The 24,619-nt window shown below is 42.3% G+C and overlaps 1 protein-coding gene across 1 annotated transcript in view; it reads left to right on the forward strand.

Moving 5' to 3' along the window:
- Positions 1-24,619, forward strand: part of LOC126416488 (cytoplasmic dynein 2 intermediate chain 2-like) — a 93,568-nt gene that overhangs the window by 19,244 nt on the left and 49,705 nt on the right. Inside the window, exons 3-5 of the mRNA XM_050084225.1 lie at positions 11,782-12,009; positions 12,085-12,206; positions 17,532-17,647. Of these exons, the coding sequence (XP_049940182.1) occupies positions 11,782-12,009; positions 12,085-12,206; positions 17,532-17,647 (466 nt within the window). The remainder of the gene's footprint in view (positions 1-11,781; positions 12,010-12,084; positions 12,207-17,531; positions 17,648-24,619) is intronic.

Here is a 24,619-nt window from a genome sequence, read left to right on the forward strand (position 1 = left end):
ATGATATGCACCTGAAAATCTGGGGCACAGCCCAAATCTGGCTCAAATATAGATGCAAACACAGGCAGATATCATACAGTTCCTGCAAAGGAATTGCGGCTGATACAACCTTTACTTCGGTGGAAATAGAAAATCCGAATGGTGTAAAGGGCATTGAGGCCAAAACAGTCAGTAGTAGATGGACAGTCGACAGAGTAATGTGATGACCCATGTGACACTTTTGTAGGCCACAGTTATTGAAAACTCCCCACAAAGTGAAATAGAATGTTCCCCATAGTTCACCAAATGCTGCGAGGATGATGACAACCTGGACATGCCCAGTTCTGCATACATCACCTGATTTATCAAAGAAACAGTGGCCCCTGTGTCCACCTGAAAACAGATGTCTTGGTGAGAAATGCGAAGCATCAGAAACAATTTCTGCATGGAGGGGTCACCTGGAGGGGACTCGTGACTGCAGCACATATACAGTTTCCTGGTGCACTATTGGGGGTAGGGATGGGAGTGGGTTGCACAGATTCGACACACTAAGTTGAGGTGACCCTCTTTGCCACAATGCATGCAGGGCACACAGCAGTCAAGATAGTATGCTAGTGAGCGGAAAGCATTATGGCGTGAATGGAGCGGTTCCCGTGACCTCAGCGAGGAGCTACTGGAGGCTCATACAGCTTAGAGATGTTGGACACCAATGAATCACAGTGTTGCTGCAACCTGGGAGTCGCCCTATGCCTGTGAAGTGGGTTCAGAACACTTGGTGATGCACAAACCCCATAACTATTGGTCTCACTGGAAGTCATTCGTTAGCTGCCTGCATAATTTTGAACAAGTGTATGACGTGCAAGATGCCCTCCAGTAATGAGTTATCCAGTTTTGGTGCTGCTTTGCTTACCTCGGTATTGGCTACCAACTGAACCTCATCACGAATCAAGGAGTCCCCGTTAAAAGCCTTGCAGCCTTGACAGGCTGAGACCTTGAAAGTCACTGGTTCAGAAGCATGTTTATGGTATTGGTGAAACTTGAGCATGGAGGCAAGCAAATGATATCTCCATGAATAATAATTAGTCAACAGAGTGCATTTCTCCTGAAAGAAGAGCACAGTGGGCTCAGACAATGGTGCCAAATTGTGGAGCAGAAGAAACATGTCTGGCGACACCTGAGACAGAAATAATGATCACTGCAATGAATTATTCATAACTTTAAACTGTGAAATAGTGCTTCAGTCGATGCAGATAGGTATCCCAGTTCTCCGTAGTGTCATTGAAAAGTGGAAACGACAAGGACAAATGAGGACATCAAGGAGGAGGGGGGGATGGTGCTGAGGCCTCGAGCAAAGTTGCCTTGTGTGCTTGGAGATTGTCCATCTGAAGCTACATTGACTTTAGTAACAAGTCTGTGTGATGCGGTTGCTCCAACAGGCAAACCCATTCTCAAAAGCTTGCAAACTTGAACAAATAATGAAGCCATGAAATTTGTCCCTTGATCTGTATCATACCAGGACTTCCATTAGGTAGAATGAAATGTGTAACTAATACTTTTGCTGCAGTTTCTGCTGTCACATCAGCAATTGGGGCGAAGGCTAGGTAACTTGAAAAGTGATCTGTCACCAATAATATGTACTTATTTTTGTGTTGTGTCTGTGGGTATGGTCCTAGGATGTCCAAAGCTACATTTCAAAGGGGCTGAGGACTTCAAGTAGTGTTTGGAGTAGGATTTTAGTCTTAGACTGTTGTGCATGCTGTGCACAAGGAATACAGTCAAGGATACGATATTCAGTGTTATTCCACTGACCTTTCTACCAATATTTAATGGTCTCACATAGACATTTATTGCTCACGTCCCACCATGTCAAGCTGGAACACTGTCGTGACAGTGGGCTATTAATGTGACTGAAATCCGTTAAATGTTATCAGTAAGTTTCCTTGCAGGGTTTTATATTAGAAATCGCCATCTTCCGACACCAATTCTGGTAGAGCAGAAAGTTGCTGGCATTCTTCATCTTTTCCCTGTGACTCTTCCAATTCTTCTAACTGAATTTAGTCCAATTTCAATACACGGACTTTCCTACTTAGTACATCAGCATTTTGGTGAAGTTTGCCAGACTTATCTTGAATTTCGTAATCGTACTCACTGAGTCTTATACTTGGGTCCTTTAAATTTATAAGTCATAGTAGTGCAGAATGGGCAGGGTTACTGTAAAACATCTGCCATGAAGGTACCACTTGAAATAATTTACACTGAGTACTAGAGGCAGCAGCTCGTTCTTGGAAGTAGTGTGATTAATTTCTACTCTGTGAATCTGTTGGGATCCACAAAAAATTGGTTTCTCAACACCCTCTTGTTCTGACTGAGAACAAAACCAAAACTAATTGCTGGCATCGTGTATCAACTTTCTCAGGGTCCCAATAGGATGGTGGATGGGATTTTGTCAAAACATCTTTAATTTTCTCTATTGCCATGTCACATTTAGTAATCTAATGGAAAAATACTCTCTTTTTCAACAATTTAGTCAAAGGCTTTGTGACCATTGCATAATTGCATTGAGTGTTTCATTGACATAGAGGAAGGGATGAGAGTCAAGTGTGATACCTTAATTTACTGCTCACATATAGACACAGAGGTGATAATTTCCTTCCCCATTTATACCTTTTTTAGTTACTATGATGATGCCCACGTCACACAGGCCAGAAGAAGGCTGAATTGTTTCTGGATCTAATTGCTGTTGAAGGCTTTCTTCTATAGTGAACTGCAAGTGATAGGGAATTTGGTAAGGCCTCTATGCTACCAGCTGTGCATCCCCAGTTGGATTTTTGTGCAGTGTTAAATCTGCAGTCAACAAATACTGCCTTCCCTCAAACAACCATGAAGTACAACAGGTTTTTATCCAGCTGTGACAAATGCATTAATTATCTCTCAGTTTATTTTTAATAGGTTATGAGATTGCATATACTTTTCTGTCCATCAACATTTTCAGATTCTTCATGTATTGTTTTCCATATTTTCTAACGCAGTGGTGAGTCTTCAAAGTTTGGTTAAATAATCCCTTGACCAACAATCAAAGCTACTAGCATTCTGTAGTGATTCAACAAATCCTACATAGGTTCATATGTCTCCTGCCAAATCTAGATGCAGAATAATCAACTGAAACCCATCAGGTCAAGAACACATTCAGCAAGTATTGCACACATTTTGTGGGGACATAGCTTACATCTATTTGTCTATCAAAAGGCATCTCTGCAGCTGTTCCTTTAGTTCCCGATTCCTAGGGATGAGGGCATTTATCTGATCTTGCAAAGATTTAAGTGAAACACTACTGCCTGCTTCTGCAGTATCTTCCACTTGCGGGTGGGTAGTCAGCATTTCATCCACTAAGGTTAGTGACAGGGCATGCACAGCCAAAAACTGAACATAAACGTGTAAATATGCTGTGAGTTCTCCCTTGAATTCGCCACCTAAAAATGCATCAACTTAAACTCTCTGAATGTGGCACATAATGGATCATTAGGTCTGTGGATGTGTTTCTCTATCCTAAAAAGCACATTCATACTCTGCTGCCTAAAGAACCACTCATGTGTGTAGCGCACTTCCAACCTTTTAAGATGGCCTCTTTAATTCTTCACACCATAACAAAAGTAAAATATCCATATCTAAGATCATTGCAGAGTTATTCCATTGGGTCCAAATCGGAGGACTGCAATTGGTTGTGAGAACAATGCTGCCAAGTCTAATTTGTGCTGTAGACTGTTCTCTTGTCAACATGGCCATACTTATGGAGACTTTGATTTGTGAATGAATACTGTGATATATCTGAATTTTCTGTTGCCATTTCATGCTGATTGAAGATAACATCTGTCTGCTCTTTCTGCAGCTTCGTAAAATATGTTTCAATTATGGACAGTTCCTGAGCTTAACCAGAACTTTTTTCCAGAGTTTAAATTGTTCGGTGGAGCTATCCTCTTACCCTGTGTTTCTTCAGACTGAAATAGACTGATGGAAGAAAATCACAACACCAAAAAAAAAAAAACAAAAAAAAAGAATTGATGTAGAGTAATGAAATTTTTTAGAATACATTTTGCTAGGTAACACATTTAAGAGATTAACAATGCAAGATCAAAGGTAAGTGCAAGATAACCCATTGCATATGTGAAATGCTGGTACATTAATAACTGTTGTAACTGCCAGGTTGTTGAACGCAAGCATGCAAATGTGCATACATTGTGTTGAACAGGTGCCAGATGTTAGTTTGTGGGATGATGTTCTATGTTTGTTGCACTTGGTCGATCAATACAGGGATGGTTAGTGCTGGTTGTGGACAACACTGGAGTTGTCGTCCTATGATGTCCCATATGTGCTCAATTGGAGAAAGATCTGGTGATAAAGCAGGCCAAAGCAATGTGTCGGCACTCTGTAGAATGTTGGGTTACAACACTGGTATGTGGATGAGCGTTATCTTGTTAAAAAAACACCCACTGTAATGCTCTTCATGAATTGCAGCACAGTAGGCCGAATCATGGATTGACCTACAAATTTGCATTCAGGGTGCATGGGATAACCACAAGAGTGCTCCTGCTGTTGTATGAAGCCGCACCCCAGACCATGAATCTAGATGCGGGTCCAGTATGTGTAGCATACGGACATGGGCTGGTTGGAGGGCCTCAACTGGCCTCTTTCTAACCAACAAGCAGCCATCAATGGCACCAAGGCAGAACCAGCTTTCATCAGAAAACACAACAGACCTGCACCCTGCCCAAGTTCTCACTTGACACCACTGAAATCGCAAACAGCAGTGGTTTGGGATCAGTGGAATTCACACTACAGGACATCTGGCTCAGAACTGTCCTTGAAGTAACTGATTTGTAACAGTTCATTGTGTTGCTGTGGTGCCAACTGCTGCTCAAATTGCTGCTGCAGATGCTGTACAATGCGCCAGAGCCATATGCCGAACGCCCCCTGCGGGTCCTGGGGGTTAGAATAGGCCCGAGGTATTCCTGCCTGTCGTAAGAGGCGACTAAAAGGAGTCTCCCATTTTTCAGCCCTGAGAGTTCAGGTCCCATTCTGTAGTTTGACCTGCCACTTTCAAAATTCTACAGGAGTGTGGGCCATCTGGGGAAGGACGTGTTATGTGGAGCACGAGTTATCCATAGTGCCCTTGTATTTGATCTCTTGAATCTCTTCTCATGGCTTTTCATCTCCACCTACGATTCAACTATTTGGGTGAGGACACTTTCTGGGGTATGTCATCTTCTTACATTGCCTCCTGTCCTCTTTTGCCCCCATGACAATATTGGATTTCTTTGCATCCAATATGGTTGCCAGTCCGTTGTGGTGGGGCCGTCATGTATCCATTTGGTGGTAGCCCCCTGACAACACAGGGATCGCACTGCTGATACCTGAGCTGTAAACTCCCTATGTTATGCCAAGGAGTAGATGCCTGTCTTCTTTGGGCATCAGGGCTCCCAGCAACAGCCATCATGCCAATTGTCCTTTGCTGTGGCTGGGTAACGCCTGTGGGAAGAGCCCCTGATCGGAGTGGGTGACATCAGGGCGGACGACTCGCAATGAAGCGGACTAAGCCATCTCTTGCTGGTGACCGTACGGCACCAGCAGTCCCTTAAGAAAGGCAAGATCGAATACAGTGCCGACAGGTATGACCCTAAATCGTTTCTCTCCCTCGCTACACCATGGAAGGAACGTAGGGCTCCAGAATGGAGAAAGCCACATTCACCTCAGTTTTTAGTCTGTAGCAGAACTGATGGGGACTCCTTCCTACCTACGAATCCTCAGTTTTTTGTTGAACACCTTGAGGATAAGTTTGGAGAAGTGACAGTGCTGTACAAGATGCAAAATGGTGCAGTCTTGACTCAGACAGCATCCCCAGCCCAATTCCAAGCGTTACTCACCTGTGACAAGCTGGGTGATATTCCTGTTTCCATCACTCCCCATAAAAGCCTCAGCATGGTCCAGGGGATCATTTTCCATCATGATCTCCTCTTGCATTCTGACGAGGAGCTCCACGCCAATTTAAAATGGCAAGGTGTTCATTTCATCCAGCATGTTTACAGGTCCCCCAAAGGCAACAGGGTTGCTACCAGTGCTTTCATCTTCGCCTTTGAGGGTGATTCATTGCCTGAAAAGGTCAAGGTGATGGTTTACCGCTGTGACATTAAACCATACGTCCCTCCCCTATGCGGTGCTTTAAGTGCTGGAAGGTCGGGCACATGTCTTCCTGCTGCACTTCCAGCGCCACATGTCGAGACTGCAGATGTCCACTGCACCCAGATACTCTATGAGCGCCACCTCCCACTTGCATCAACTATGAAGAGCACCACTCCCCCCCCCCCCCCCCCCCCTGCTTGCCAGACTGCTCAGTACTCCAAAAGGAGCAGAAAATCGTGGAGTACAAGACCCTGGACCAGTTGACTTACACAGAGGCTAAAAGTAAATTTGAAAGATTACACCCCATTTGGCTGACGTCAACATATGCTGCAGCTATGTCACCATCGCCGTCCCAAGTGCCAGTGCTTCCTCACTCTGCCATGAACAGTGAGCCCTCCGGGCCACCAGAATGCACTGGCCCCCTTGGTGGTAGGGGCAAATCTTCCTCCAGTGCTCCCAAAGCACCTACTTCAGGAGCAAGGACCCCCAGATGCAGAGGACATCGGTCCTCTCCCCCCTGCTGGAGAAGCAACAGCCTCCTCCAGCTCCTCTCATGTGGAAAGGGGGTCCCCTAGGGGCCCTCTCTCCCAAGGTCTCCACTAATGCCACAGCAGACACTCGCCAGTGGCTCAAGGAGGCAAAAGCTGCTGGACGAAGAGCTTAACAGTCTTCCTCCGTGCCTGAAGCTGCTTCAGAGAAATCTTTCCAGCAAGCCCCTAAAGAGAAGTGAGACAGCAAGCAAACTAAGAAGTAGTCTGCTAAGAAACAGGACCCTCTGGTGACCTCAACACCACCACTCCATATCAATTCTGCATCTGAGGATGTGGTGGAGATCTTAGAGTCCCCTGCGGACCTGTATTTCACTGATGCCTCATCTGCTATAGAAATGGCTGCAAATACTCAATCTGTGGCAGCAGGTGACCCAGAGGCATAACCTGCCTCCTTGCACTCTTCATGCCTTCCCAGCCTCACGATAACGTCATTCTCCAGTGGAATTGCAGTGGTTTTTCCACCACCTGGCTTAGCTACGGCAATGCTTAAGCTTTACACCTGCTTTCTGCTTTGCCCTTCAGGAAACTTGATTCCTGGAAATGTGGACCCTTGCACTTCATGGCTATAGGAGATATTACAAGAACCATAATGACTATTGAGTGTCACGTAGAGTTTGTGTCTATGTCCTGAACTCAGTATGCAGTGTACCTGTGCCCCTTCAAACCCCTCTTGAAGATGTGGCTGTCAGGATAAAAACAATGGAGGAAATAACTGTCTGCAATGTATATCTTCCTCCAGATGGTGCAGTACCCCTGAATGCATTGGCTGCTCTGATTGATCAACTCTCTAAACCTTTCCTACTTTTGGGAGATTTTAATGCTCATAACCTCTTGTGGGGTGGCACCGTGCTTACTGGCCTAGGCAGAGATGTCGTAAATTTACCTATGCCTCTTAAATAAAGGTGCCCCTACACATTTCAGTGTGGCATATGGCACATATTCGGCCATTGGTCTTTCGATTTGCAGTTCTGGCCTTTTCCCATGTATCCACTAGAGAGCATGTGACGACCTGTGTAGTGTGACCACTTCCCCATCTTCCTGTCACTGCCCCGGGATCAGGCCCATGGACATCTGCCCAGATGGGCTTTAAACAAGGCAGACTGGGAAGCCTTCACCTCTGCTGTCACCATTGAATCTCCCCCACATGGTAACAACGATGTGGTGGTTGAGCAGGTAACTACAATGGTCATTTCTGCAGCAGAAAATGCGATCCCTCATTCTTTAGGGTGCCCCCGGCGAAAAACAGTCCTTTGGTAGTTGCTGGAATTACCTGAGGCAATTAAGGAGCATCAGCAAGCTCTACAGCGGCATAAGCGGCACCCTTCCCTGGAGCACATAGCCTTCAAACAGCTCTGTGCCCACATTTGCCAGCTTATCAAATGATGGAAACAGGAGTGCTGGAAGAGGAACGTCTTGACCATTGGGTGCCATACATCACCTTCCCAAGTCTGGTCGAAGATCAAATGAGTTTTTGGGTGCCAAACCTCAACAGGTGTTCCCGGTGTTAACATAAATGACATGTTACCTACCGATGCAAACACGATTGCCAAGCACTTTGCTGAGCACTACGCTCACGCCTCTGCGTCGGAGAATTCCCCCCACCCCCTCCACCCCCCTCCCCTCATCCACCCAGTCTTCCGCACTTTCAAATGGCGGATGGAAGGGAAAGTCCTCTCTTTCACTACACACCACAGTGAACCCTATAACACCCCATTGACAGAGTGGGAGTTCCTCAGTGCCCTTGCACATGGCCCTGACAGAGTATGTGGGACAGATCGTATCCACAGTCGTATGATTAAACATCTCTCGTCTGACTACAAGCGACGTCTCCTCGTGATCTTCAACCAGATCTGGTGCGGTGACGTCTTTCCATCGCACTGGTGGGAGAGCACCATCATACCAGTGCTCAAATCCGACAAAAACACACTTGATGTGGATAGCTCTCAGCCCATCATCCTCACAAAGGTTCTTTGTAAGCTGCTGGAACGTATGGTGTGTCGGCAGTTGGGTTGGGTTGGGTTGGGTCCTGGAGTCCTGTGGCCTACTGGCTCTGTGCCAGGGCAGTTTCCGCCTGGATTGCTCTAACACTGAATATTGTGTCCCTCGATTGTGCCATCTGAACAGCCTTTTCGAGATGCCAACACCTTGTTGCCATCTTTTTTGATTAACAAAAAGTGTGTGACATGACCTGGCAGCATCGTGTCCTTGCCACATTATACGAGTGGGGTCTCCGAGGCCTGCGCCCAATTTTTACGCAGAATTTTCTGTTGCTTCATACTTTCCGCGCAGGGCTCTGTATTGAGTGTATCTCTAGTTTTAGTGGCCATTAATGGTCTAGCAGCAGCTGTAGGGCCATCTGTCTCACTCTCTCTGTGTGCAGACGACTTCTGCATTTCGTACTGCTCCACCAGTACTGGTGCTTCTGAGTGGCACCTACAGGCAGCCATCCACAAGGCGCAGTCATGGGCTCTAGCCACCACAACTTTACCTTATTGCAGTGGAGACATATTGATTTTTAGGACTGGTTTTCGATGCCCAATTGACTTGGCTTCCTCACCTTCGTCAGCTTAAGTGGAAGTCCTTGCAGCACCTCAATGCCCTCCGCAGCCTGAGCTACACCAACTGCGGTGCAGATCGCTCTACACAGCTGCAGCTCTACAGAGCTCTTGTTCAATCCTGCCTTGACTATGAGAGTTTGGTTTATGGTTCGGCGGCACCCCCAGCATTGCATGTACTCGACCCAGTGCACCACTGTGGTGTTTGACTAACAGTGGAAGCTTTTGGGATGAGTCCGGGGACCAGTGTCCTGGTGGAGGCTGGAGTCCCTCCATTGCAGGTCAGGCATGCACAACTGCTCACCAGTTACGTTGCACCCATTTGTAGTTCTCCTGTACATCCACATTACCATCTCCTTTTCCCGCCCACGGCAGTTCATCTCCCACATCGGAGGCCCAGGTCAGGGCTTGCAATAGCAGTTCACATCCAGTCCCTACTATCTGAACTGGAGTCCTTGCCTTTACCACCTATACTCGAGGTCCATTCCCGTACACCTCCATGGTGTACACCTAGGCAGCAGCTTCGCCTGGACCTTTCACATGGCCCAAAGGACTCAGTTCACCCCGCAGCTCTCCGCTGTCACTTCCTATAGATCCTTGACATGTACTGAGGCCATGAAGTGGTTTACACCCAAGGCTCGATGGCTGATGGTCACATCAGCTTCGCATATGTCCATCGAGGACATATTGAACAGCATTCCTTGCCCAATGGTCGCAGTGTTTTCACTGCAGAGCTGGTGGCTATATCTCGTGCTCTTGAGCAGATCCGTTCATCCCCTGGGGAGTTGTTTCTTCTGTGTACTGTCTCCTTGAGCAGCCTACAAGCTATCGACTAGTGCTAGCCTCACCATCCTTTGGCAGCAACCATCCAGGAGTCCATCTATACCCTGGAATGGTCTGATTCAGTGGTGTTTGTGTCGACCCAGGACAAGTCGGAATCCCAGGCAACGAACTTGCTGACAAGCTGGCCAAACAGGCTTCATGGAAACCACTTATGGAGATCGACATTCCAATAACTGACCTCCGTTCGTTTTTACACCACCAGGTTTTTCGGCTTTGGGCAACGGATGGCATAGTCTCAGTCTGCACAACAGACTGCGTGCCATTAAGGACACTACAAATGTGTGGTAATTCTCCATGCGGGCCTCTTGCAAGGACTCTGTGGTTCTCTGCCAGCTCCACATTGGCCACGCTTGGGTGCCCAACGGCCACCTCCTGTGCGTTGATGACCTGCCTGAGTGTCGATGGGGCGCCCTGTTGACAGTGGCCCATATTCTGGTGCACTGTCCCACTTTGACTGCCCTGTGACGAAATCTTTGGTTACGGACTCGTTGCTGCTAATTTGATCTGACAACACCTCATCGGCTTCTTTAGTTTTACGTTTTATTCATGAGGGTGGGTTTTATCATTTGATCTAAGTTTTAGTGCATGTCCTTTGTCCCTCTGTGTCATCCACCTTAGTGCTTTTAGGGTGGAGGTTTGAGTGTGTTGCAGAGTGGCTGGCTTCTCCTTTTTATTCTCATGGTCAGCCAGCCATGGTAATCTGTTTTGTCATTTTAATCTTTTCTACCTGTTTCTTGCGTTTCTGTGGTTTTCTTCTCCCCTTTTATCAATTTAAGTGTTTGTTGCTATTCTGTCGTTCTTGTGGTTTTTCCTTTGTCTCTGTTTTGTGTTGTCAGTCTCACTTGTTTTACTCTCACCCTTGTGGCATTGTTTTATTCAGAACAAGGGACCAATGACCTAGCAGTTTGGTCCCTTCCCCTAGCTTTTTAAACAAACCAATTTACCAACTATATGCCGAACACAATGGTCTTCCCTCTCGGTAATGCCACATGGCCATCTGGAGCCCAGTCTTGCGGCCGTACCTTTGGATAGCTACCATTGCCAGTGATTGTGTACATTGGCTACATTCCTACCAAGTCATTTTCAATATCACAGAAGGAACTTCCAGCTTCTCGTAGTCCTGTTACATTACCTCGTTCAGTTTCAGTGAGGTGTTGATAACAGCATCTTTGTCGCCTTAAAGGCATGCTTTGTTAACATCAACCAACTCTGTCCAATCTCAAAGGCAACTAACACTCATTACTGTTACAGCATATATTTAAAGCAAACCTGATTTGCATCATAGTGGTGCTACTAGCGCCACTCTTATGCAACTGGTGTGAAATTTGAATAGATGTCATCTTTAAGATGTAGGTAAATGCCTTCGAACTTCCATTTATGTCACACAACTCCTTCCTAGTGTTGCAACATTTTTTTTCCAGCAGTGTGTATAGTGCTGTGCTGCTAATACTTATCACCATATTGATTCTGCATAGTAAAGTAAGTTAATTATTTGCTATGACTCTGTTTGAGTTATTCTTGTCCAGATTTATATGAATATGAAAGTTTTACTCTTTTTCTTCAGTTGTGTTACACAAGTGTTGCCTACTAAGTAAAACAGTGTTGGTGAACAAGTAAGTACTGTGTTGTATTTTGGTTGTCTATGTTTTTATCTTGTGTGTTCATCATTTCTGTTTTAGATTCAGACAGAGGAGAAAGAGCAGACTTCCTGTGCTCCTCAAGTGGACTATTCTAGACTTGCTTCATTTTTAAACAGGGTTTGCCCTGCAGTTGTAACAGAACTCGAAAAGAATAACAGAAGCCGTGCATTTGATGATTTACGCTATGCAAACAATTATGAAGATGACATAACTCAAGCACAAAAGTTGTACACTCTACAGCCATCCAGTGCAGCATGTGATGTAGAGGTATGGGTCCAGTGTGCTTTATTGAAATGGCTAATATATTTATATAGTATATCTAACTTGTTGCTTCCAAAACAGGTAAAAGTCACAGGAGTGTCATGGAACTGCAATGGCAGTATCTTAGCTGTGGCATCCAGTGCTGTGAAGCATGAGGCATGGTGTGACCACAGGGGATCAGTCTCCCTGTACAGTGTCAGTAGGTAAGATCATGTTAAATGCTGAGTTTTTGTTCACTTAAGGGTTAGGTGTGCTCTGTAATATAGGCTAAATAGGTGGCTTCTAGCTAAAAGGCAAGTTATCACATTTCAGTCTAATTCTATCATGGATAACAAAGTTATCAGGAAACCTTTCACAGACTCCCATTTGTTGCTTCAGACAATCAAAGAAAAAGAAGTGGATGGTACATGCAAAGATAATTGCATTATATAATTACCACTACTTTTACCGATACAAGTGATACCAATCTAAGCTGAAGTGCCATTTGCTGTACTGCAAATTACTGTCTGGCTCAGATAGGACACAAAAAAATATGACACACTTAGGTTCGTGCTGTTGATTCATTGAGGTGTTCAAAATTAGCTGCTGTGATGCATCTGTAGAGTCTGACAGAAGCTCACGAAACAAAACAGGTCAGATTTATCACACAGCATCTTTTAAATCAGTGGCAGTGTTAGGAGACCAGCTCGCGTCTCGCCGTGTGGAGAGGTCTTCAGCAGTGGACAGGCAAGGAGAACAGGATAACAACTTGCCAAACCACAACTGTTCTGTGCAGTGTAAAATTATTTATTGACTGGAGTTTTTACACTATCAGGTTTGAGGGACTGAGCCTTATCTTCAGGTGTCTATAAACATGTGCCCATATCAAAGCTTACTGACAAGACACCACATCTGCCATACATGACTCATCCAATTGAGTTTGCAGATGTGCTCTGCAAAAAAAAACTTTTCAACTGTAAGTCATCTCATCCTTGTTGAGCAGCATATGTGTTAATTGAATTATCTGAATAGGTACCCATATTGAATGCTGCAAGTGATTGCAGTAAAGTTGGTGGATAGGCTGTTTGCCCAGGCAGCCCTACCTCTAATGTAGAAAAAATGCCAATGACAAGGTTGGGATAGTAGTCACTGTGTGACTGTTTGGAAGAGGCTTGCATCTGGGTAAGGGGCTGGAAGCAGTGTTAAAAGATGGACAGATGAGATTATTATGTAAGGTTGAATGAGCACTGAAAATACCTCTTTGATCAGAGTGCGAAGAGTATCCTCATTTCAAGACACAAGAGAGTTAGTCTAAGATCTGTTGGAGAATGGGGTTCACTTGGTCCAGTCCTATGTAGTACTCAGTAATAGACGGGACACTTTCTCAAGATCATCATCAGTGCGTGAGGGATGTTGGATTTATATAGAGATCTGTTTCAGGACGAAATGAGGAGTACAGATTCCATTTGCAAAAGCCTCAACCTGACTTATGGTTTACTGAGTTATTGCTGTATTACACAGCAGATGCTGCAGCCATTGCTGGCAAAGCTGTGTAGAAGAGATTTTTTAGTTTGGAATGGGTGGCAGCTGTTGGAGTTCAGGTATTGCCAGTGACTGGTAAGTTTAATGTGAACAAACATTGTAATGAAGCTGCCGTTAGGTGGAAGTTAACATCCAGGTGGGGTATCCTCTGAGACAAGGAGGGACAATTGGAAGAGAAAGTGTTGAGATTCTGGACAAATGAGGATAGGGTTTCTCTCTTTTGGTCAGGGTCATAAAATGTGTTGTCAATGAGTTTGATGCATGTGAGTGATTATGGATTGTAGGAAAAGATTCCCCCCCCCCTCTCCCCCATGCTCCTACATAAAATATCAGTTTCGTAACAGTGACCAAACCTGAAGCCCTGTATACGGCCATTTAAAGTTAAGCAAATAACTCTTAGTTGTGAATGTCCTATAGTCGAATCAACATAAGGTCCCTGATATTTGCTATAGGCCGGGCTTGTCAATTTCACATATCTATCTCAACCGGTAATGTAACATGATAATGTAAACATTTCTGTGGTAATGCCTTGGTGTTGCCAGAGCACAGTAGATGGCTATTGTTTCCATCTGCAGCCATTTGCACTTTACAACTGAAAGCTGGCAACAGTGCTACCGGCTGTCTGGAATCTTGTTACTCCAACTCTACTAGACAATGAAAATTTTCCAAGAATTAGATTTGTAATTACTAGAAACACCACATACTAATAGTACAAAAGAAATTCAGAATGAAAGGCCTGTGTTGGATCATCTTCATTTATAAGCTTCATTTTTACATTCCGTACCTCAGTCAATGATTTCTGAAACCTCCGGTGTGCCAGACAGGATTTGGACCCACATCAGTTGAGCTATCTAGTCTAGTGCCACCACTATTATTGGGTGCCACTGACTAAGGGAAACTCCCTATCACACCCCTCTCAGATTCAGTTGTAAGAGTTTTCAGTGGACAGCCCATCAGAAAGATCCAGCATGAAAATAGGAAGAAGGTGTACTGAACTATGAAAAAAAAGCAAAATAGGAACAGTGAATGGCCCAAGGACAAGTGCAGTATAGAGAAGCCTGGAAAAGCAATGGCATTGTGGTTAAGTGGTAACGATGTTGGACAGTCAAGCAGACGAACCATGTTCAAATCTCCCTCCTACCAGTTTCTTTCTTTCTTTTTTCCACTGTGTTCAAATTTGCGTCTGTGTCGTGGTGTAACATCCATTTGCAACAGCAAGGTGTAAGGAAGGGACATACAGTGACAGCTGATTCTGCACAACTACTGTATTAGCAGCCGAAAGGAAGTACCTTTTGAACGGGAACCGCAAATGTTTTATGACAAGTCAACCGAATCCTCCATCAGAAAACTCGTGTGGCGTTTCATACACGGCATTAATGACAGTATGTGTGTCATATGATAGGAATCTCTTATTGACGCATCTAATTTTTGTGCCTAGTGAGTGAGTGAGATATGCCTCCTTGCCTGATTTAGGAGTTTGTATTAATGTGAATGTAATCACTCCCAAGGAAATGATGAAAACATAATAGTTTGTCACAGAAGCAGCAACGAATGAATGAAAGAGTTTCACAATGACACAGGCTCTATGTCAAAGCATATGTTTTTAACATTTTTGAAGTTGCGTTCTGTTTTGAAAGTTTTGACTCTTGAAGTCCTTTGTTGTAACATAGCTAACACCCGTTTATTTGTTGTTTTCGTTTCTGTGAGACCTCTACACAACAGCTCGCCTGCGCTAACTACTCATCACATTTACTTGCAACAGTAATGTAATTTAACCACATAACACATATTCTATAATCATTGTATAGTATGACAACTGCCAAGACTACAGAAAGAGAACAAACGTGTTAGTGACGGGACGGACAGTCCATAATGTTGTGAGGGGGGGGGGGGGGGGGGGGGGGGGGAAGTAAATAGCATGAGTGAATTTTGAACACGGCTCATCTAGCTTGCAGTCCAACACTGTAACAAGTTAGCCACAATGCCATGGCTGTTTGATTTCAATCGATATTGCAGTTGTAAAGCTTGGACCCTTCACTGCTGCTTTTTTTCCATGGTTCAGTACACCTTCTTCCTGTTTTCATACTTGACCTGTATTAAGTTCTCGACAGGCTATCCACTGGGCCATCTTACCACTAAATCTGAGGGGGGTGCGATGGGGAGTTTCCCTGTGAGTAAAGTAGCAATGCTGCCCTGGCTGTTGGAAAGGGCCACGGGAGTAGGCAAGTGCATAGCAGACCAAAGTACTGTTACATCAGCTGCAGCAATGCCACTGGTCAGTTTCCACATAGCAAGTTGTGTCAGGGGCCAGCAACTCAGTAACATCGGTACAGCAGAAAAGGCAGCTGTGGCATCAGCTGGCTAGTTGCCACACCCTCGAGCTATGGGTTGTTACAGTGTATGTAGTTTGAAATGGTGCTTCAACAAAACAAGTAGGCCCTGAACCAGAACAAATACCCATTATTTTTAGCCATAAGGCCTCCAGTGTGGCAGCACCTTCTACAAGCCAAAGTCAGTGGTGACACGTTCCTACAAGCAGCCACCATGAAACATGGCATCCCCCATCTGCAGGCCTTCTGCTGATGCTAAGTCCATCGCTGTGGACACCCTGTGTTTTCTTTTGCAAGGGCGGACACCACTGCAGAGGACTGTGCTACCTTCCGCTGCTAGAATCACAGCAGCTGATTGAGCTGCAGAGCCATGTTGAGACAGTACACGTGCTGCCACAAACACCAGGTGTCAGCATTCCTGCCCAGCCGCTGGTGTCAAACAGGCTGCCTTCAGCACACTCACGAGGAGGCGATGGGTTATTGCCACTGCAAAGTATTGCTACGAGTGTTGTTGTGTATTCTTCAATAAAATTAATGACTAATAATGATGAAACTTCCTGGCAGATTAAAACTGTGTGCCCGACCGAGACTCGAACTCAGGACCTTTGCCTTTCGCGGGCAAGTGCTCTATCATCTGATTTACCGAAGCACGACTCACGCCCAGTCCTCACAGCTTTACTTATGCCAGTATCTCCTCTCCTACCTTCCAAACTTTACAGAAGCTCTCCTGCCTGCTCTCTCTGCCAGGAAGTTTCATATCAGCGCACACTCCACTGCGGAGTGAAAATCTCATTCTGGGCTAATAATGATGTTTCCTTGAGCAACCATTGGTCATACTCCTGACAACAGCCCACCATCTCAACTCAACCCTGCCACTGAGGGATTGTGCTGATATGCCTCACATCATGCTTTTGTACTGTCAGTACTGCCATTATCTCTCCTCTGCTTATGGAATTTCTCCTGCACAACTTGGTGGGCTACCACATTTCTTCACGGAGTTGAGGTACGATGAAAGGTATGCAGCAGCACTCCTGTCGAGTTTGGATAGTAGGAGAGACGTAATGGCAGAACTGAAGCTGTGGACGTGGACTGTGTGTCTTTCTGGGATAGCTCAGTTGGCGATGTAAGGTTCCACACGCTCTTAATCTGCCAGGAAGTTTCGAAACAGCACTCACTCTGCTGCAGAATGAAAGATTTATTCTATGTTAATGATTTCTATCAATGTTAACAATGTTGAAACAATGTTGGGAGTTTTTTCTCATACTTTGAAACTGCTACAAGAGATCATGGAGAGGAGGCTGAAGAAAGAAGTTTGGTGTAAGTTTTGCTAGTGAGGAATATTGAGTGCATCAAAAACATATTTTTAGACAAGAAGAAGATTTATTATTAATGTTGTGATCGGTTAAGGGTGGTAATGCTTCAAAAAACATGTAAAACTGTTTTTAGACAAAATAATGAAAGGCACATTATTGCAAATCTACATCAATAAAATGTGACCGTAAGAGAAAGCAGCAATCATTGTGATGGATTATTATTAAATTATAGATGGAAGATTTCACTCTGAAGTTGACTATAATTTTTGGAAATATAAATGATCATTTTGATGAAATGTTTTTTTCCCATCTGGTTTATACATTTAGACCTAACACTTTTTTATTTGTCGATGCTACTTAACAGAAAGAATTTCGACCCTACAGCTGCTCCACAGAAAACATTGGAAACAACTTCTTGCACAACGGCCCTCGCATATCATCCATATGTGCCATCTGTACTAGCTGCTGGAACATTCAGTGGTATGTGAAAAAATGTCAGCTTTATGTCTGTAAATATTTTATAAATAGTATTGACTGTGTGGGGCGGCAGGTATAGTTCTTCAAATGATGATAATAGTTGGTTATTTGTACAGTTCACTTTCTTATTCATGCGAGCCTGGCAATTAATTTTGTGGTCAACCAGAAAGCGAAGGGAAACATACTGACCTTAGTTTCCTGTCTGGACAGCCACATTCTGGTTCAGCCCACTGAAAGAAATGTTTCTATTCTCCTTCTACTTAGCGGGATCAGGGCTATGATTTTAAATGACAGTTTAAATTTTTAGTTAATATCATGTTAACAGAATTTTTCATTGGTTCTTGGTAGAACAAAATTATAATAAATGAAAAGCACTAGTTTGCTTTTGTTCTATTGTGCTTTTCATTTATTCTAGTTAATACATATTTTCAGTAAATTCTCATGTATGAGGGTCACTCCAAAAGAAATGCACACTATTTTTGTAAAAATACAGTTTTCATTGTGCATGTGTGAAAGTTTCAGTGTGTAGATACATCCTTCCCGCTTGTTTTCAAACTTAGTTCAACGTGTTCCCATGAGTGGCGCCGTCACAGCATGTCTTCAAAATGGCTGCTACACTTGACTTTCGTCAGAAGCAACGTGCTGTCATAGAATTTTTGAGCTGTGAAAATGAGACAATGGGAAACATCCACAAGAGGTTGAAAAAGGTGTATGGAGATGCTGCTGTCAATCACAGTACAGTTAGTCGGTGGGCAAGCAGGTTACGTGATGAAATCGGGCACAACAATATTGAGGATTGTCCTCGCAGCGGCAGGCCTCGTACTGCACACACTCCAGACAATGTGCAGAGAGTTAATGAATTGGTGACTGCTAACAGATGCATCACAGTGAACAAATTGTCACGCTATGTTGGGATAGGGGAAGGAAGTGTTTGCAGAATACTGAAAGTGTTGGTGTTAAAAATGGTTTGTGCCAGGTGGGTTCCCAGGATGTTGACAGTGGCTCACAAAGAAACAAGAAAAACGGTATGCAGCAAAATTTTGGAACAGTACGAGAATGGTGGAGATGAATTTCTTGGAAGAATTGTGACAGGTGATGAAACATGGCTCCATCATTTTTCACCAGAAACGAAGAAGCAGTCAGTGGAGTGGCATCATGCAAATTCACCCAAGAAAAAAAAATTCGAAACCACACCTTCTGCTGGAAAAGTTATGGCTACGGTGTTGTTTGATTCCAAAGGACTCTTGCTTGTGGACATCATGCCAAGTGGAACCACCATAAATTCTGATGCATATGTGACGACACTGAAGAAACTTCATGCTCGACTGAGTCATGTTTGACCACATCGGCAAAAGCAGGATGTTCTGCTGTTGCACGACAATGCACAGCCACATGTCAGCCAAAAAATCATGGAAGCGATTACAAAACTCGAATGGACAACACTGAAACACCCGCCTTACAGTCCTGACCTGACTCCATGTGACTGTCATCTCTTTGGGAAACTGAAAGACTCTCTTTGTGGAACAAGGTTTGAAGATGATGACTCCCTTGTGCATGCTGCCAAACAGTGGCTCCAACAGGTTGGTCCAGAAATTTACCATGAAGTTATACAGATGCTGGTTACAAGATGGCATAAGGCAGTTGAGAGGGATGGAAATTATGTGGAGAAATGAAAATATTGTTGCTAAAGGATGTATCTATACACTGTAAAACTTTCGAACATGTAGAATAAAAGATGGATTTTAAAAAAAAATTGTGTGTGTGTGTTTTTTTTTTTTTTTTTTTTTTTTTTTTTTAGTGACCCACGTACAACACTTTGAAATTCACTGTGTACAATCAACAGTAGATATTTCTATTCTAAACAGCACTTTTAAAAGTTCTGAGGTGCCCTCTACGGTAAATTCCTACCAGATTGTCTTTCGACCTGACTAATAATACTCAATTGGAGGTTCGAAATAAATGTTCAAAATTAATGCTTGCCATAAAAATGGGAATAATAGTCACCACTTGCCACACGTATTTCTAAATATCATGGACGGCACACTAACAGTTACTTTGGCGAATTCTAAGTGATCCATTGTCTCAGTCCAGCTGTGACATCATTCGAGGCAGAGCGCGATACGACATTTAACAGACGCGTATCTTACAGTGGCTAAGTGCGAAGTGAACCTCCTTACTGCCTCTCGGGCTGTATTTATATAGGTGCCGTTGCAGCGGACGGCCGAAGGAACATTTTTTTGTCTACTATTTTAACACACAGCAGCAGCCTCGGAACGATCGCTTTCTTGGACATACAATCTTTAATATCATAGTTATTAATTAATTCAGAAACTTCTTAATTTTTACATCTATTCAGGTAAGTTATTTGAAAGCCCAGAAAAAGTTTCAGCTCGCTTGAATAAAAATTTTGCCTTCTAGAATTTTTATAATGGGACTAATGGTAGATCATTACCTCTGAACCATACCTTTGCTTGGCTTGTATTGGCTGTTATTAATGCAACAACTCTAAAATTTGGTGTAGCTCTATTATTTGGTAGGTTTTATCATCTGCTTTAACCAAACTTCGTTACTATTAATATTACAGGTATTTAATCTACAACAATTGGTTATATTTTAGTTCCAAATCTGGTTTTTACTTAATTACTCAAAAACTATAAGAGTTAGCTTAACATGGTCTCTTAGTTATGGTTTTTTTGGGTGAACTGAAGCATAAACCAAATTTTTACCTTTCTAAGTCCCATATTTTGTGCCTTCCATTTTTCCTAAAAACATGGATTCCAGTGTTAATTTCCTTTTTTTAGCTTCGAAACTTGGACCACTTATTATGAGCTCCATAGGCACATTCTGACCAAATTCTGGCTTTCTAGCTTTATTATTTAGCACCACTTATTTTTCTCTTAAAACTGCATTTTTATGGAAACTATCAAGTCTAGGTACATACAGACGTGATATTTGTAACATTATTGTACTAAACTATATTTTAACAAAGTTTTAAACGTAAATTTTGACTTTTAATTTCATACTTAATTGTGGCGTAATACTTGTGCGCTAGGCACAGATGCGTTAAGGTGACATGTCGCTACTAGCAATGAACTGGGTAAGTCCTGGCACACTCACTCGCCTCTCTCACATGATACAGCGCTTTCTTTGCGTCATCACCCCCTATTTATTTTTGTGTAACAATGTATTTTTGAATAAAATTAAATATCCAAAAAAAAAAAAAAAAACAAAAAAAACAAATGATGTTTACCTCTTTTAAACAAAGTTTTTTTAGAAATTTCCTTATTACTACACATACAAAATTAATCATGCTTATATACACACATAGAAAATATAATGTAAAAGACTTTCAAAAAATCATTTACAAAATTTATATGGAAACATTACATAAATTTTTCAATAGTTACAAAATTATTATTGCTATTTTTTTTTATAAATTTTTCAGTCTTTCCCTGAAAAGAAACTCACATGCATTTTTTTGACTTTACTAGTGCTCACCAGAATTGTAGGCACTAAGGTGGGCATCTGTATTACACTTTTTCACTAAGTGATTATAAATGTGGGAGGAGAATTTACTTTTTCATTCTATTTTATTATAAAAGGAAAGGGAATGTTTCACTTCAGTTTGGGTCATCCATGCGTCCATTCCCACTGTAGCTTGAAGGTAGTCTTTCATGCAGTCTCCATGTCCCTGAGATACAGACAACATAGCCTAAGCTTCTGTTCTGAACTTACATCTAAAGGAGGACAAAGCACATTTTACAGTCTATATTCTGGCAAGAGTGCTAATAATTAAGATGTTGTCAGAAAGACAATTAGCAATAATTTATATTTGAGAAAACAAGTCATTTTACTTCATAATGTAGCCAGAATAACAAACTTTGCATTCATGCTTTTCTTTTCTTTTATATTTCATAGCTTTTATGTATTCCAGTTACCTTTATGTTCTTAAACAGTGACTTTTTGGCAAATTTGCAGTTTATTTTATTATTTGAGATGTTCCATTAACTTAGAAGATTGAATAACTTTTACAAGTTTTACTTTTGCTTGGCTCAATTATCGTGTGGATTAGTTTACTAAAGAAGTCATTTGCTTAACAGCACTTACTTTGCCTTGTTGTATGCATTGTTAAAATTTGTTTTTATTTTCAACATATTGATTTTTATGATCTGCATTTCCCAATGTTTTTGTAGGATTCTGTTGTCTATTTTTACCAATTAAATTTACTATCTGCCTTAAGCAAAATTAAGCGTTTTTCCACCATGTGTTGATATGTGAGGGAAATTATTCATCAATTCTCCATTTAATCTTATATCTCAGCCTATTTGCTTTACTTCTCCATTTACTCATTTTCAAAGTACAATCTATTTCGCCACTTCTTTCTCCCTTTGTCTTTTTGTCAGTCCACTGATCTCCTTATTTATTTATATATTTGGTGTGATCCTCACACCACTTCCACACATCTCCCTTTGATTAAAATGCCTCTAGGAGCATTGCATTCCTACCCTTTCTTCTCCTCAGACAACCTTACTCCCACCGAAATTATTGCTTTATGCAGATTCTAATGGATTGTTTTTAAGCATTCCTAGCTTTAATAACATCATATAATGCAAAGTGTATCTCTACTTTGTAATTACTAACCCTTTTTATCGATCTTATTTTTATCTATTTATTTTTAGCCATGTTTATCATTTTATTGGTACCCAAATTTACTTTCACCATACCTTAGGAAGATTACTTACTAAAAAGACTTTATAACCTAATAGAATATATACAACATGAAGACATACATGATTCTTACTTACTATGATAGAACAGAAGAAGGGAATGAAACTTGAAACAGAAATAAAGTTCCATCCAGCTGGGACTGCACGGTACACTGAACCGTGTATCCGCCGAAGAGTGGCAGACTCCCTACAGTAACTAGTTACTGTTATTTTTGAATCTCTGAAGATCTACAGTATTCCATAGACTTAATTCCTTTGTACCCCTTGGGTATCCCAATACATTATTTTCCTGTAAGTACCTTTTATTCTTCATCACTCTAATAGGCAGTTCCGAGGTTTCATTATTACTGCCTATATGACTTCCTATAAAAGGTTATTTTATCACTTGAGACTCAGGTAAAGTTAAAACTAAATTGTTCTGGTCAATCAATCTTTCTCTGATATTTTGACAGGAAATCAGTACCAATCAACATAACACTTAAGCCTAGCACTATTAAACAAGGATGATCTATTACTACAACACTTATACCAGTGGGTATCAAAGCTTCATGCTGAACTGGTCTAGAAACTTTTCCAGTAGCACCTATTATTTTTAAACCACTTACTTTCATGACTGTTAATTCACTTTTATTGGGAATAGAATGAAAAAATGCTTGGGACAAAGCATTTGCTTCACTGCCTCTGTCAAGAAGGCACTGTATTGTTACTCCTGATATGTTTGTTTTGATAACAGGGTTATTTTACTTTGAACATGTTATAACTTCAAGTTGAACAAATATATTTCAAGGAAGACACAATACATGAAAGTCACAGATAAAGTAAACAGAGTAAGACGTGTGTACACTTAAACAGTTAAATCATAACTGAGTCAGAGTCTAGCGGCCGCTGGCTGGCTGGCCGCTTAGGTGGTGCTGCTGCTGCATGGCTGACAGACAGCGCTGCATGTAGAGGACGCGCAGCTGCGCGGCGGCACTTTGAAAGATCAGCGAGTCACAACAGAACAGCTTTCTCATATACATCTTCTAGTAAATCCTTCTCAATTTTCTTCCACCTCATCAATTTCTACATGTTTAGCTGCCTTTTCCAACCTGTCCACTAATTTTAAATCAAAGCACTTGGCAACTCTCTCTACTTCTTTTTGCTGCACATCAGCCAAACTATCCTCTAACTCTGAGCAACTGTGTCTCTGTACAACATTGCTACTTATATTATGTCATCAGCTTCTACTATTTGTGGAAAGTTAATACAGCTATTAGGTTCCTTCACCTCATTGCTATTGCTACCCCCTTCATTCATCAACTTCTCCTCTTTAAAACTTTGCGAAACTGAGTCTACTTCCGCTACCTCAACTTTAGCTCTTATCGAAGATGTAAGCTTTTGTCTCATCTTCGTCCACATCAGATTCAAATCCGTTAAGTACTTTTTCCTATTACCTATAGTGTATTCTTGTTCTTTTTGACCCATTTCTCTAGATTATCAACAATACTATCCACTATATTATGAGAGTGGTTTAACACATCACTGGTACTGTCTGTTCCTATTTCATCATCCCTTTGTTCTGTCTGTGTGTGTTGGCTTCACTGTTGCTTGGGTTTTTGTTACTGGCTGTATTACGGTTACCTCCTGTTGAGCGCCAGTTTCCTCATAGACGGGATTTAGTTTCCCACACGCGGCCTGTTGCGTTCATTTGCTACAGTATTAGATATGGTAGCATTTTGTCCTCCTCCTTGTCTCAGTGGCCCTGTGTTTACATCCCTGCTTTTGTCATAATAATTGTTACAAAAGCATGGTGAGTGTCTACAACCTTATCCTCCGCCACAGCCCCAATTTTGATAATTAGTTCTTGTATTCCTAACCTCCATACTTCTAACATTTATGTTCCCATTGCCCTGATTTCTGTTTTGTACATGACTGTTAGAAGCTCTGTTACTATTCTGCATTTGCTGCTCCGCAGTAGCTATTTTTTCCAGTCTCTCTAGATATTCAATGAATTTATCTACATTATCTCTAGATGTGGAAATGATTCTTTTCTGCCAGTACTAGGGCAGCTTACCTTCTAAACCCATAATAATCATATCCGGTTTCATTTTTTCTGTCTGATGTGACAGTCGTGAAACACATTCCTAGAGAAATCTTTTACTGATTCACGTCCTGGGGCAAACTTTTTACCACTCCAAAATTCTCTTAAAACATAGTTTTGTTTATTGTGTGACCAGTATTCATTAAGAAAAGCAGATTAAATTCAGAC

Source organism: Schistocerca serialis, chromosome 8, assembly GCF_023864345.2.
Source record: "Schistocerca serialis cubense isolate TAMUIC-IGC-003099 chromosome 8, iqSchSeri2.2, whole genome shotgun sequence".
Classification (NCBI taxonomy): Eukaryota; Metazoa; Arthropoda; class Insecta; order Orthoptera; family Acrididae; genus Schistocerca; species Schistocerca serialis.